Genomic DNA, 15,420 nt, shown 5'->3' with positions numbered 1-15,420 from the left:
ATAAATGTAGTATTCTTAACTTGTAGTCCTCAGGCCATCTCTCTGACTTCATTCTCTACTACTCTTGCTTCTGTCTATTCATCCCAGTCATACAGCCTTTCTTTCTGTTTCTTGAATATTCCATGATTAAGGCATTTACACTTGGTTCCTGCTACCTGGAATGCACTCCCCTTGGAAGATCTTCAATCCTCATTCAGGGCTCATAATTATTAAGAAAAAAAAATGTGCATACGTAGATTTTTCTGGGAAAGTTGTCCTAGTCCCTAGGACAACTAATAATAGTCCCTAGTCTACTAATAATAGTAAATACTCTCTGACAATTGAGAAAGACAATCCAAATGGTACTCCACAGCCAAAGACAATGTCATCAAAATGTTTTTAGAAATCAAGCAGACCCAGATTTAAGCTAACCAACATTACTGTTTTAAATAAGCAGAAAAAGATTATTACCTCTTCTCATTAGTTTCCACTGCATCCCTGGATCTCTGTTTTGCAAATAACTTGGCCATTCTTTTAGCTTTGTTCTTTTGTCTATTGCTCATTCCTGTTCGAAACTCTGAGTCAATCAATTCAGCTGCCTGGAGAGTCTAAAAGAATAAAAGAATTCTGAATTTGAACTTCTTAAGTTAGAATATATACCCATAGTCTCAGCCTCAGAAGAGGACTAAAGTCTGTAAATTTCACTATACACAAATTGATTACATTCTTCTTTGACAGCTTCATGCTATTCTGCTGTATGACTGTACCATAATTTCACTCTCTTCTTCCTTCTCCCCTATTCTTTCAATTGCCAGGAAATGCTCATTTGCCACAGATAAGGCAAAAATGTATGATCTTGACCCCAGTGAGGGCTTTGAAGAGGTGAGACTTCAAAATAACCATACTAGGACTTCCCTGGTGGCATAGTGGTTAAGAATCCGCCTGCCAATGCAGGGGACATGGGTTTGATCCCTGGTCCGGGAATATCCCACATGCCCGTGGGGCAACTAAGCATGTGAGACACAACTACTGAAGCCCACGTGCATAGAGCCCATGCTCTGCAACAACAGAAGCACCGCAATGAGAAGCCCACGCACCACAAAGAAGAGTAGCCCCTGCTCGCCACAGCTAGAGAAAGGCCGCATACAGCAACAAAGACCCAACACAGGCAAAAACAAAATAAAAACCATACTACCATCCAAAAGTTATAATAAAGAATGTCAATTTTTAAACAATGATAATCATCTTCTACTGAAAAAAATAAAAATAACTATAGCCATATAGTTTTAGTAACTGGGCCAGCGTCCTATAGTTAACTTAGCCTATATGTTTTTTCCCTCTTAATCACTCACTGCATACTGTTTTTGATCTCTTTTGCATTCATGGGAGACATTATTAAGGATGTGAACAAAAATGCTTTGAGTGCAAGACTAAAAATCCTTTCTGCCCTTAACCAATTAAGATTCAATTGAAATTTACACTTCTACAACCAATTAGGCTCACTGGTGTGGGTGCCCTGCTACAACTTGGTCCAGGGACCACTGGCATATACACAAGGCAATGCAGCAGTGATGACCCTATGGCAACAACTAACCTCAGCAACTCTTCCCAAAGGTCCGCGACATCTAAAGCAACCAAACTTGGATCCTGCAAACCTCAAATTTGCTGCTGCCATCCCATATCCAACTATTCTGTCTATAGCCCATTTTCTCTAATACACCTACCCATTCATTTCCCTACACCATGTCGAAATACCACACTGTGATCACATTACTACATTTTTGTTTTCCTTTATTTTATTCTGTTGTCTTCCTTATTTTTTAAAATTTTACTTATTTATTTATTCATTTATTTTTGGCTGCATTGGGTCTTTGTTGCTGCACGCAGGCTTTCTCTAGCTGTGGTGAGTGGGGGCTACTCTTCGTTGCAGTGCATGGGCTTCTCATTGCAGTGGCTTCTCTTGTTGCAGAGCACGGGCTCTAGGTGCGTGGGCTTCAGTAGCTGTGGCACATGGGCTCAGCAGGTGTGGCTGATGGGCTCTAGAGTGCAGGCTCAGTAGCTGTGGCACACGGGCTTAGCTGCTATGCGGCTTGTGGGATCTTCCCAGACCAGGGCTCAAACCCGTGTCCCCTGCATTGGCAGGCGGATTCCTAACCACTGCACCACCAGAAAAGTCCTGTCTTCTTTATTTATATCTTATGCATCCCTTTGTACCCCATTTCTTTCTATTACTTCCTGGTTGTTATTATATTTTCTGCCTCTGTACTCTTCTTTTTCCCTCCAGAATCTGCCTTTTTTGCCCCCTTGCCGGCAAAAGTTCCATCATCACATACCCCTCAATGCCAAAAAATTTAGTTTATAAATTCTAATGGTTTAGAGGGCAACTGGTATAAAGGCAAATAGAACCCTTCTCCTCTTAAGCAAAGGGAAAGGCCAAGGGAATGAGAAGATATGGGTTTCATGTAAAGCAGGAATTCTTAATGGGACCCACAGATCCCTAAAAGGATATTGCAGGGGCAGGAGGAAAGAGCACTAAACTCCCTGAAAGGTAATATCTCAAATGTATGTGAATTTTTCTGAGGAGAGAGCCACAGCTTTTACTGGAGCTTAAAAAGAGTCTATGGTATAAAAAAAAGAAGCATACAGGCATCCATTGGGAACTGGAAAAACAGAGGAACAGGAAAAATACAGAGCAAAATTATGGTACAGCCATATAAATAGCATGAAGCTGTCAAAAAAGAATGTGATCAATCTGTATATACTGATATAGGAAGCCATATGAAGTGAGACAAGGTGAACATGGCTTAAAAGAACTTATGTATACAGAGAAAATTTCAGGAAAAATGCACAAATAACTTAAAAAGCGTTGCTTCCTATTGTGTGCCCTTCTGCATTGTTTGAAAGTTTTCACCATGTTTGTTACTTTCTCAAATAAAAGAATCATAGCTGTAAAGATTTCTAGTATCATCATATCTGACTATGATAGCCCTTACTATCGCCCACCCTCTGAAATATTTTTTTGTGCTTCATTGCAGAACAAAGAAAGAGCAATTGATGCAACTAGGATTTTTCAACACCAGTGTCTCCTAAAAGATGTACCATACCTTTTATCTAATAGTCCAATGTCTATGAGGTAGGTGGCAACTTCTGTCTCCTTAGAATCTATCACTAGAAATCCAACTTATGAAGACACTAAATTATGGTGACGCTAAGCAACAATGAGTAGAATTAAAAAACGCATTTTTTTAAATTCCAATTGCATAGCAAAATAAAGCAAACCCCCTGTATTATTACTTGCAATCAACCAACCAGAGGTTTTACCTACAGGTTGTTTGTTTACAAGCGCTGCTGAAGTTGGGGTATAATCCAAATCTTCATCATTAAAGAGTTCTTCAGTGCTCATTCCAATAGCTTCTCCCATATTAAGGCCAAGTTTCTTCTGTAATAGTTTTCGTTGGCGTGCTATCCTCTCTTTAGGATCCACTTCACCTTTAAACAAAGAAGAAATACATTTTCTTCAAATCAGTTAAGCAGTTTTCTAATACGTGAAGATCAGACTCGATTAAAATTTTAAAAAAAATTAACCATTAGAATACCTCTCTTGATAATAAAACAAACCACACTCACAATCTCTGAACATGTCATAAACTTTATTACCTAATAGAGTAAATATTTTACTGGATCTTGGAAAACAGTGTTCTAGCTAACAAAACACTCTAGCTAACAAAAATTCACTGAGATTACCCCATTGCCCTACTGTCAATTATCAAGTATATATATAATGAGATCTATTCCTATGAAAATAAACCAATCTTATTATTTTATAGCTAATCTCATACATTCTCTGAGAGCTCTAACCAGGCTTTAAAAAAAAAAATCTAGATTTTATTTTACAGAAAAAGATCTCAACAAATACATGCTTATTCCAAGTGTGGCCTTTATGTATTCTGAGATGACACAGTCCTGATAGCCCAAATAACAAAGACAAAGGCATAAAAGTAGATTTTGAATGTCCCAAGAAAAATCTCTCAATATTTCAGTGGAAAATAGATCAAAAGGTATCATTTTAAAAATAAAAATTTGGGCTTAAACTAGCTAAGTTGCAAGAGATGATTCTATAATGATTAACTTCCAATAATAGCTGATTAAGTTCTTATTGAACTACTCCTCCACAGATAACAAATTCTAGCTAAAATATAATAAACAACCACCTGAAGGCACTGGAAAGAGATCAAACGTAGGCATATACTTGGAGGAGTTATCAATACCTGGAAGAAGGACATGGCATTAGGTGAGTTTCCCATTTTTGAATGTTTTTAGCCTAAAGGTAGACCCAGTCCGTGGTACGTAGGGCAGCCACGCCCTACATTTAAAAGTTGTGTAAAAACCCAGTCTGTCTGTTGCAGAATTAGAGGAGAGTCAGAGATCACTATAGCCACTGGGAAGTAGAGAGAAAAAACCCAGAAAGGAGAGAACCAGAGAGAAAGTCCAAATTCTGTAAACTCAGCCAAATCTCTGGCTGACCTCTGAACTATGCATGCACAGGGCAGACTCCAAACAGTCCAACTAAAGCTAAAAATTGAATTGGGATTTGAGTTGTTGCCCAGTACAAAGGAGACTGAGTTTGAGTTTCACCAAATTAAATGCTTATTAAAACAAGTAAGCAAAAACAACTAACTAAACCAAACAAATCAAAACATTCTTTGGAAGAATATAACACAATCCAGCCTGTGGTATAAACATTTATAATGTGAGGAATACAATCCAAAATTAACTGACATACAAAGAATCAAGAAAATGTAACCCATTCCCAAAAGGAAGACAATTAATGGAGATCAACACTGAGACGACCCAGATGTTGGAAGTGGAAGACAAGATTTTTTAAGCAGCTAATATAACAATGCTAAATGTAAAGGAGGATATTGTCACAATGATGAAAAGATAGAATACCTCATTAGAGAAACAGAAACTATTAAAAAAAATAGAATCATACACTTGCAAAGGGTAAATTATAATAGTTTTATAAGTGAATTCAAAGATAAAGCTATACAAAGTTCCCTCATCTAAAGAAAGGGAGGGGTGGGGCTTCCCTGGTGGCACAGTGGTTGAGAATCTGCCTGCTAATGCAGGGGACATGGGTTCAAGCCCTGGTCTGGGAGGATCCTACATGCCACAGAGCAACTAGGCCCGTGAGCCACAACTACTGAGCCTGCGCGTCTGGAGCCTGTGCTCCGCAACAAGAGAGGCCGCGAAAGTGAGAGGCCAGCGCACCGCGATGAAGAGTGGCCCCCGCTTGCCACAACTAGAGACAGCCCTCGCACAGAAACAAAGACCCAACACAGCAAAATAAATAAATTAATTAATAAACTCCTACCCCCAACATCTTCTTAAAATAAAATTTAAAAAAAGAACAGGGAGGGGAAGAAAACGATTTAAAGAAACAAACAACTTGTATATAAAATTAAGAAAATAATTCTACTAACAATAACATCAAAAGTAAAACTTAAAACTTATGTTCTGAAAACTACAAAATACTAGTGAAAAAAATTAAAGATCTAAACAAATGGAAAAACATTCCATGTTCACAGATCATAATACCTCATAGTAAGACAGTAATACTTCTCAAATTGATATACTGATTCAAAACAATTCCTATCAAAATATCAGCTGGCTTTCTGCAGACACTGACAAACTGATCCTGTAATTCATATAGAAATGCAAGAGACTGAGAATATCCAAAATAATCCTGAAAAAGAACAACAAAGTTGAAGGCTCATACTTCTTGATTTTATTTTTTTATTTTTTAAATTTTTATTTATTTAGTCAGTTAGTTTCTGCTTTATAACAAAGTGAATCAGCTAGACATATACATATATCCCCATATCTCTTCCCTCTTGCGTCTCCCTCCCTCCCACCCTCCTTCTTGATTTTAAAAATTACCAGAAAGCAATGGTGACCAAGACAAAGAGGTACTGGCCTAAAGAAAGACATCAATTGAATAGAACTGAGAGTCCAGTAATAAAACTATATGTCTACCGCCAACTGGTTTTCATGAAGGGTGCAAAGAAAATTCAGTGGGGAAAGAAGAATCTTTTCAACAAATGGTGTTGAGACAACAGGATAGCCACATGTAAAGAATGATGTTGGATCCTTAACCTCACAACATACAAAAATGAACTCAAAACAGATCAAATACCTAAGAGTAAGAGTTATAGCTATAAAACTCTTAGAGAAAACACAGGGGTAAATGACCCTAGATTTGGCAATAGCTTCTTACATATGACATCAAAAAGCTCGAGAAACAAAAGAAAAAGATAAATTGGACTTCTTAAAAACGTTTATGCTTCAAAGGTTACCATCAGGAAAGTGAAAAGATGCACGGAATAGGAGGATATATTTGTAAATCACATATCAGATAAGAGATTTGTACAAAGAATATATAAAGACCTCTTATATCTCATTAATAAAAGAACAAATATCCCACTTAAGAATGGGCAAAGGACCTGAATAGACAGGTCTCCAAAGAAGATACAGAAATGGTCAATAAACACATGAAAATATGTTCAACATCATTAGTCATCAGAAAAATGCAAATCAAAACTACAATGAGATATCACTTCACAGTCACTGGTATGGATATAGTCAAAGTCAGTTAATAACAAGCAAGCGTTGGCAAGGATGTGGAGAGATCGGAATCCTTGTATCCTGCTAGAGGAATGTGAAATGGTGAAGCCAGTTTGGAGAACAGTCTGGCAGTTCCTCGAATGGTAAAACATAGTTACCATATGACCTACCAAGTCCACTCTTATGTATCTACATAGGAGAAATGAAAACACACACCCACACAAAAATCTGTACATGAACATTTATTGGCAGCATTATGCATAATAGCCAAGAGTGGAAACAACCCAAATGTCTTCAGCCTATGAATGAATAAACAAAATGTGATATTCATACAATGGAATGTTATTCAGCCAGAAAATAAAATAACTTCACACCTACCAATATGGCTACTGCCAAAAAAGCCAGAAAATAACAAGCGTTGACAAGGTTATGTGGAGAAGATGGAAACCTCATAGATTGTTGATGGGAATGTAAAATGGAACAGCCACCATGGAACTGCCAGTATGGCAGTTCTAAAAAAAAAAATCAAAAACAGAATTACCATATGATCCTATAATTCCAATTCTTGGCATAAATCCAAAAGAACTGGAAGCAGGAATTCAAACAGATATTTGTACACCCACGTACACAGCAGCATTATTCACAATAAGCAAAAGGTAGAAGCAACCCAAGTGTCCACTGATGGATGAATGGATAAACAAAATGTGGTATAAACATACACTGGAATATTATTCAGCCCTAAAACAGAAGGAAATTCTGACACATACAACAACATAGGTAAACATGAAAGATTATGTTAAGTGAAATAAGTCGGTCACGAAAGGACAAATATTGTATGATTCCATGTATATGAAGTACCTCGAGTAGTCAAATTCAGAGACAGAAAGTAAAACAGTGGTTGCCAGGGAGTGAGGGGGAAAAGGAATGGAATTGCTGTTTAATGGGTATAAAGTTTCGGTTTTGCAAGATGAAAAGAGTTCTGGAGATTGGCTGTACAACAATATGAATGTACTTAATACTACTGAACTGTACAGTTAAAAATGATTAAGATGGTAAATTTTATGTTATCTATATTCTATCACAATTTAAAAACTGATACACCCTGTAACAGTAGTAACTACTACTTACGAAAAAAATGAAAACAGTACTAATATATATACTACAATATGGATAAATCTTGGAAATATTCTGCTAAGTAAAAAGAAGCCAGTCACAAAAGACTACATATTATATGATTCAATTTATATGAAATGTCCATAGTAGGCAAATCTATAGCTACAGGAAGTAAATTAATGGTCCTTAGGGATGGGAAGAGAAGGGAAGGATGTAGGGTGGTTGCTAAAGGATACAGGGTTTCTTCTTGAGACAATGTTCTAAAATTAACTACACACAATTGTGAATCTACTAAAAGCCACTGAATTGGACACTTTTAAAATGGGGATTTCTATCGTATATGAATTATATCTCTCTAAAGCTACATTAAAAAAAAAAATTTAAGGCTACTCTACCCAGAGGGAAAAACACTAGGCGTCCAAAATGAAGGCTGCTGGATTATAAGTTTAGTACACTTACAAAGAGCCTAAAATTGGTCCTCTCATTCCAGGGAAAGTACTATTGGGGAAAATAACCAACTGCAAAGGAAACTCAGACTGGCACCTATGCAAATCATAATATGTGTAATTTATAAATATGTAGAGACTAACACAGATGAGCAGATATTTAAAGAAAACCTAATTAGAGGGTTTTAATGAGCACTCTTCAGCATGCTATGACTTATCAGCATTAAAAACTGAATTCCAAGAAAACTGGGGTTCCCAATCCTGCTTACATATCAGTCACCTGTGGGGCTTTTTCTTTTAATATACAATTTCCCAAAACTCTCCACAGATCTATTAAATCAGAATCTTTAAGATACGACCCAAACACGTACTTTTTTTTAAGTGACAAAAGTGACACTGACTTTTATCCTTAGATAAGGGCCAATGATCTCTCATCATGTCCATGGGTACACTAGTAAGATTAGTAAACTTACTAATTAGTAAACTTAGAGATAACTTTTTCAAATTGGAAAGTTTCTGAAGACTTCTACCTCCCTTATTAAAAAAAAAAAACTGTGCTTTTCTGGAACTTAAGCAAGTTCTCCTCTTAATTCTCTCCATAAATAATGACACTAGATCTTTCAATACAAAGTATATTAGGAAAGAAGAAATGGGTATTTGACATTTTTTTAAATAAACAAATTGAAGATCATTTCATTAACTTAGACAGATATGCTTTGACTAATAATAAATTAGCAACAAAACAAAACACTGTTCTGTTTTGGTTTTAGTCAAAAAAGCAACTTATTTACTTACAGAAATCCATTAAAAACATCAAGGTTTTTTCCACTCAAGGCATCAATCTTGAATGGCCAAAACATTTATTTATATCCAGATGGATTCTGTAAGTTTAAAGATAATGGGACAATTACCTATCTAAGACTTATTTTTCATTTTTAGTTTTTGCTTTGGTCATCAGCCTAAGTAGATCCAATTATATAAATGTTTAAAACATATGATAAAAAGGAAACTATCATAGCCTCTTAAATTTCCAGAATTGTGAAAACATTACCACAATCTGTACTAATCCTGGCTTTTAAAATCTATTCAACTGAAGCTCTTGGGTACCACTTTACAATTTCTATATTGAAATACTGAAATATTAATATGTATCTATTAATGGTGCATATATATATATAGTACATATTCAACTAAGGGCAGAAAAATATTCCTATAGTAGCTTTAGACAAAGTGCTTCTGGTTACCTTCCCCACCTGCATGCCCCACACCTCAAACTGAAAACTTCAGTGAATTTGCATTTCATGACATCTGTTAGATTTTGCATGACTGATAACATAGCACGCCAAGTAACAAACTGGTCTGAATGCATGCATTTCAGACTTTTTTCTGTAGGACTACTACTACATACCTGATTTTTCATCTTGTACTTCAAATTCTGCACCAGCAGATCCCAAAAGTGATGCCCCATGTTGTAATAATCTACATATATCAAATCTGTCAAAATTCAATCGATCTGTAGTAGATGAATCTTCCATAGCACCTTCTGAAGTAGTTTCTAGATGAGGTTTAAAAACATTTGATTATATAGCCAAAGTATAGAACGAAAGAAAATAGCATCACTTCAGGGGGAGCAGGGGGGAGGGTATTTTAAGAAAAGTAAAATGTGGAAGAAGTAGAAAAGCTACTGTGAATTTACTTATGATCAACTATTATTTATGAAAAAATTATTTAGTAGGTGGCTCCCTTACTACAAAGTATCAGAATGTCAGTGGGTGTGTGTATAACTTTTTGACTATGAAAGCACAATGTCATATGAAGAAATGCATCCCCATGTTGAAATACGTATGTTAAAAATCGTGCAATCTGTTAAACAGTTAAAAAATACCAAGGTAGTTTATTATAGTGATAAATTGGAAGATAAACATATTCATAGAATATATTCATAAATAAAACTAGTGAGCATCATCATTCCCTATACCTGAGGAATATCTAGGACATAAAGGAAGTACTCAATCAATAGGACTCTTTTCTCATAATATAAAGCAAATTACAATCTCCTGGCAAATTGCTAAAATTAAATATCCAACTGGGGTCTAAAACTATCTATAAAATGTTCTGTATTCCCCCAAAAAGGTTATGGCATTGTAAATTTTTAAATGTACTGTAATTGTTCACTGACTTAATAGTTCGTTTAACTGGCATTTGCATATAATTCATCTGTAAACTAAAGTATAATTGCTAAACTGAAAGGGAACTGCTATGAATATCTTAAAGTTTTCTAATGATAACAAGTAACCTTACTATATATTTTAATGCTACTGTAACTACTTTAAAGTTTTTTGGGGGATTCTCTGGTGGTCCAGTGGTTAGGATTCCACGCTTTCACTCCAGGGGTTGTGAATTCAATCCCTGGTCAGGGAACTAAGATCCCACAAGCTGCGCAGCAAGGACAAAAAAAATTTTTTTTTAAAAATGTGTTTTGACAAGAATTTGATTAATAGGCTGGAATGGAAAAGGTTCTTTTCTATAACAAGTTATAAATTCTTCTGGTTATATATTTCTTTTGATGAGAGAAGACAAATTAACACAATCCCTCAAAATAATAGGTGAGGCAAATTAAAGCAAAAATTTTAGACAAGCTAAGACATATGATAAAAGTCATGTTATCAAAGTGACTTGAAAACGAAATGCATTTGTACCATATTAAATTCTCACTTAATTAAAATGTATACCTTTATCTATTTGTAAAAGCATACATTCATTTTTAAATGTCATATATAATAGGCAGTCAGAAAACAAGTAATTTCCACTAAAAGACATCTAAAAGACACATAAAAAAAACTAAACACTGACCCCTCCAAATATCCACACATAATCGTGCTTAAATTTAGTAAACAATTACACTATTTTCCCAGCAACAAGAATAAATAGACTGTTTCAAATATTTACATTGTATTGATTTCTTTTTTTAGAACATTAATCCTTGAGGGAAGTAATAATCTCTAAATCAAGCATACTGTAGAATAATTTAAAATATATGTGAGATAATGCAACTATACTCCAATAAAAATTAATTTAAAAAATAAAGAAAAATAAATAAAACATATATGAGAAAACATTTTGTTTGTCTAGTATGTTTTTTAAAACATGGTGAAAAATCACAGTATTCATTATTATTTCCTGACAAGACTGCACCTAAAAAGCATGAAAATTAAGTCTTTAAAAGTGAAATTACTAAAATATAAAATGTGTAGTTTTTACTGCAACCGACTTTTCCACTTAAAAGCACCTTGTTTGGTTCTTGGCATTGGATTCCATTCAGGTACATTTTTCACTATAGCTTCAACAGCTTGTCCTGCTGCAATCCGAGTATCCCAATTTGTACTCCTTAAATATATCAACACCTTAAAAAATTAAAAATTAAATAGTTATATAACAAAAAATATTGTTTTTTCAAAGTGGCCAAAACAGAATGCTTAAGTGCATTTTAAAAATAACATAGTTTTTAACATAGTAAAAAGCAAAGTGCATATTATTCATTAAGTCCCATTACTTAATACAAGAGTTATAAAACTAGTAGAAAAGATGAGTTCAGCAAGAGAGCAAGATGTAACATCAATATACAAAAATCAGCTGTACTTCTGTACACTTTCAACAATCTGAAAATGAAATTAAGAAAATAATCTCATTTATAATAGTATCAAAAAGTATAAAATACTTAATAAATTTAACAAAAAAAGTACAAGACTTGTATATTGAAGACTACAAAAAAATTCAAAATACTACTGAAAGAAATTAAATAAGACCTAAATAAACATCTCATGTTCATGGATTGGAAGACTTAATATCGTTAAGATAGTAATACCCCCTAAATTGAATACAGACTCAATACAATTCCTATCAAAATCCCAGCTGGCTTTTTTTCAGAAATTGACAAGTTAATCCTAAAATTTATATGGAAATGTAAGGGACCCATAATCATCGAAAGAATCTTGAAAAAGAATAATAAAGTTGGCAGCCTCACACTTCTTGATTTCAAAACTTACTACAAAGCAACAATAATCAAGATAGCATTGTACTGGCAGAAGGACAGATACATAGATCAATGGAATAGAATTTAGAGTCCAAAAATAATACTATGTGTCTATGGTCAACAGATTTCAACAACAGTGCCAAGACAATTCAATGGGAAAAAAGGGGTTTTTTCAGCAAATGGTACTAGAGCAACAAAATAATGACTTAAAATCCCTACCTCACACAAGACACAAAAACTAACTCAAAATAGACCAGAAGCCTAAAAATAAGAGCTAAAACTATAAAACTGTTAGAAGAAAACATGGGGATAAACCTTTGTAAACTTGGGTTAGGCAAAGGTTTCTTAGATATGATCTCAAGAGCACACAAGTGATGTATTTAAAAAAAGAAAAAAAAGATAAATTCGGCTTCACTGAAATTAATAACTTTTGTGCTTCAAAGGATACCATCAAGAAAGTGAAAAGACAATCCACAGACTAGAAGAACATATTTGCAAACCCCATACCTGATAAGGAGCTTGTATCTAAAATATATAAAGAACTCCTACACCTCATTAATAAAAGAACACATATCCCACTTAAAAGTGGGCAAAGAATCTGAACAGACAGGTCTCCAAAGAAGATATAGAAATGGTCAATAAAAAAATGAAAAGATGTTCAATGTCATTAGTCATCAGAAAAATGCAAATCAAAACTACAATATCACTTCATACTCACTGGTACGGATATAAACAAAGTCAGTTAATAGTTAAGTGTTGGCGAGTATGTGGAGAAATCCAACCTCTCATACATGCTGTTGGGAATGTAATATGGTGGAGCCAGTTTGGAAAGCAGTCTGGCAGTTCCTCATAAAGTTAAATAAACACAGTTACCATATGACCCAGCAATTCTGCTCTCTGGTATACACCCACGTATGAAAACATACATCCACACAAAAACTTGCACACAAATTTTCATAGCAGCTTTATTCATAACAGGCCAAAAAGTGGAAACAACCAAAATGTCCATCAACTGATGAAGAGATAAATAAAATGTGCTATATCCATACAGCATTATCCATATCCATACAATGGAACAATATTTGGCGATAAAAAAGAATGAAAAACAAAACATGCTACAATATGAATGAACCCTAAAAATAATACTTTAAGTGAAAAAACCAATCACAAAAGGTCACACATTTATATAAAATGTTCAAAATAAGCAAATCTATAGACAGAGGGTAGATTAGGGGTTGCCTAGGACTGGCTATGGGAGGGGGAGTGATGGAGAGTGGTAATAGGCATGAAGTTTCTTTTAGGGGTGATAGAAATGTTTTAAAATTAGATTGTGGTGATGGTTGCACATATCTGTGAATATGCTAAAAATCACTGAATTGTACACTTTATCTGGGTGAATTGTACGGTATGTAAATTATATTTCAATAAAGCTGTTTTTAAAAAAATAAAACCAAAGGCAATAGGAAAACACGAGGGCAGAGAGGGCATAGGAGGTCAGAAGGTGCTAAAAACAAACTTTGCCTCTTTTGGAATTACTTGATGGCAGCCATATGGTGGGGTCTGAGTTAAGAAGACCAGAACTAACTTGGAAGTCTGGAAACCTTTTCTCAGTTCAGCACAAGTTAGTCTTGTTCATTGTTTCCAGTTTCAGCTCATTCAGTCCTCCATCTCTTCCCTTGGGATGAAAATAAATGGGTATACCTCTCTATCCCCACACCTTTCACATGAGTATGGTATTGCCTCATACGCACCCTTCTCCATTCTGAGAATATGGAGCCTGTAGATGTCAAATCACTACCTCTTCATCGACATCTTGGTTAGAAAGTTCTGATAGTATCTAAGTGGGGAGTGCATTGGAATGAGAATCGCTGGTAGCCCCTATGATAGGAACAATAGAGTGCAGGTTTGTGTATGATGACAAAGGGCTTAGAACTCCTACTCATAGGAAGCAGGGAGGGACAAATCAGAATGAAAGGATGAGATAAGACTGGTGGGAACAGGGATATATTGAGTCTTCCAATATCTGGGCTATCATAGTGCTTCCCACCTTATCCTCTATCCACCGCTCCCACCCCCCTAAACACAGATACAAAGCACTCCTGTTTTTACTTTGCATGCCAGAGAATTAAATACATGGAATTTGCTACTTACTATCATACAGTCACACTTCTACAAGCCCACAGAGTTCAGTAAAAATAAAGCATTGCTTAGGGAAAGAACATGGGCTAGGATTATGAAAATACTTATCCACCAAAGCAGAAAGGCTCCACTTTCAAAGAGCTAATAACTAAGAATGTAACAACTAGCTTCTCATATATTTCCACCATTACCCATGAGTACTCATCCATTTGAAGACTGCCAACTAGTATAATTATTAGCTGCTAAGAACAAGTCAGACCACTAAAAAACTAGATTAACAACTTACTTTGTTACCAAATTGGATCAGATTCAAATTTGTGCCACAGGCCAAAGGTTCTATATTGTCAAACAAACTTGATGCAAAAAACAAAATATTTTAAACCTTGTGACAAACAAAAATAGCAAAAATTTAAAAATATCTGGAGAAATATTGAGATATTTAATGGAATTTGAAGACCACAAAGTGTCACTAATAAGACAATTTCTTTCTCTACTTTTATGTTCCTGCCCATGGATAAATTTCTACAATTGTATTATACTAAAAGAAAAAAAAAAAGAGTTCTTACTTTAGATAAGAGATTATTTAGCTCGTGGGGATGAAGCTTCACCACTTCTCCAAGTTGCTGTGCAGCAGCTTTTCTTGTAACTGGAGTAGTGCCAGTATCCAGTAAGATAAAAAGACGATCAAGCCTAAAATAACAAAAATATAATGCTTATTCTGAAATGTTTCTTCATATGTATAAGTCTGAGTCAGTAAATGTACATATTAAGCACCTATGAAGAAAGATTTATGGTAGGGTCCCAGAAGATAATCTAACCTCTACTCTTAAGGAACTTGCTATGGAGGTGGAGTGAAAGGGTAAGGCAAACACACAACTAGAATATAGGGTCCAATACAAGTATTGTACATGCATGGATACATACAATAAGACACATGTCAGAAAAGACACACAAAGTGCTTTGAGGAGTGGGAATGGAGGCAACAAACACTACATCCCCAACTGTATAATACTGAGAAGGCTTTCTAAAAGAAATGGTGTATGAGCTGGACCTTAATGGTAGAAAAAAATTTCAATACTGGTGATG

The 15,420-nt window shown here is 35.0% G+C and overlaps 1 protein-coding gene across 3 annotated transcripts in view; it reads right to left on the bottom strand.

Annotated features, from left to right (window-relative positions):
* BTAF1 (B-TFIID TATA-box binding protein associated factor 1) overlaps positions 1–15,420 on the bottom strand; it is a 94,740-nt gene that overhangs the window by 67,400 nt on the left and 11,920 nt on the right. Inside the window, exons 2-6 of one of the 3 annotated variants that reach the window (XM_027112034.1) lie at positions 14,901–15,024; positions 11,452–11,566; positions 9,571–9,717; positions 3,305–3,468; positions 451–587 (exon numbers count right to left, since the gene is read on the bottom strand). In XM_027112034.1, coding sequence (XP_026967835.1) covers positions 451–587; positions 3,305–3,468; positions 9,571–9,717; positions 11,452–11,566; positions 14,901–15,024 — 687 coding nt within the window. Of the gene's footprint in view, positions 1–450; positions 588–3,304; positions 3,469–8,957; positions 8,992–9,570; positions 9,718–11,451; positions 11,567–14,900; positions 15,025–15,420 lie in introns of those variants that run through there. The other 2 variants (XM_027112035.1, XM_027112036.1) reach the window with 2 other exon arrangements.

Source organism: Aethalodelphis obliquidens, unplaced genomic scaffold (assembly GCF_003676395.1).
Source record: "Aethalodelphis obliquidens isolate GAN/ISIS:26980383/991018 unplaced genomic scaffold, ASM367639v1 scaffold11, whole genome shotgun sequence".
NCBI classification, from domain to species: domain Eukaryota; kingdom Metazoa; phylum Chordata; class Mammalia; order Artiodactyla; family Delphinidae; genus Aethalodelphis; species Aethalodelphis obliquidens.
This window is presented reverse-complemented; position numbering and strand designations above follow the sequence as displayed.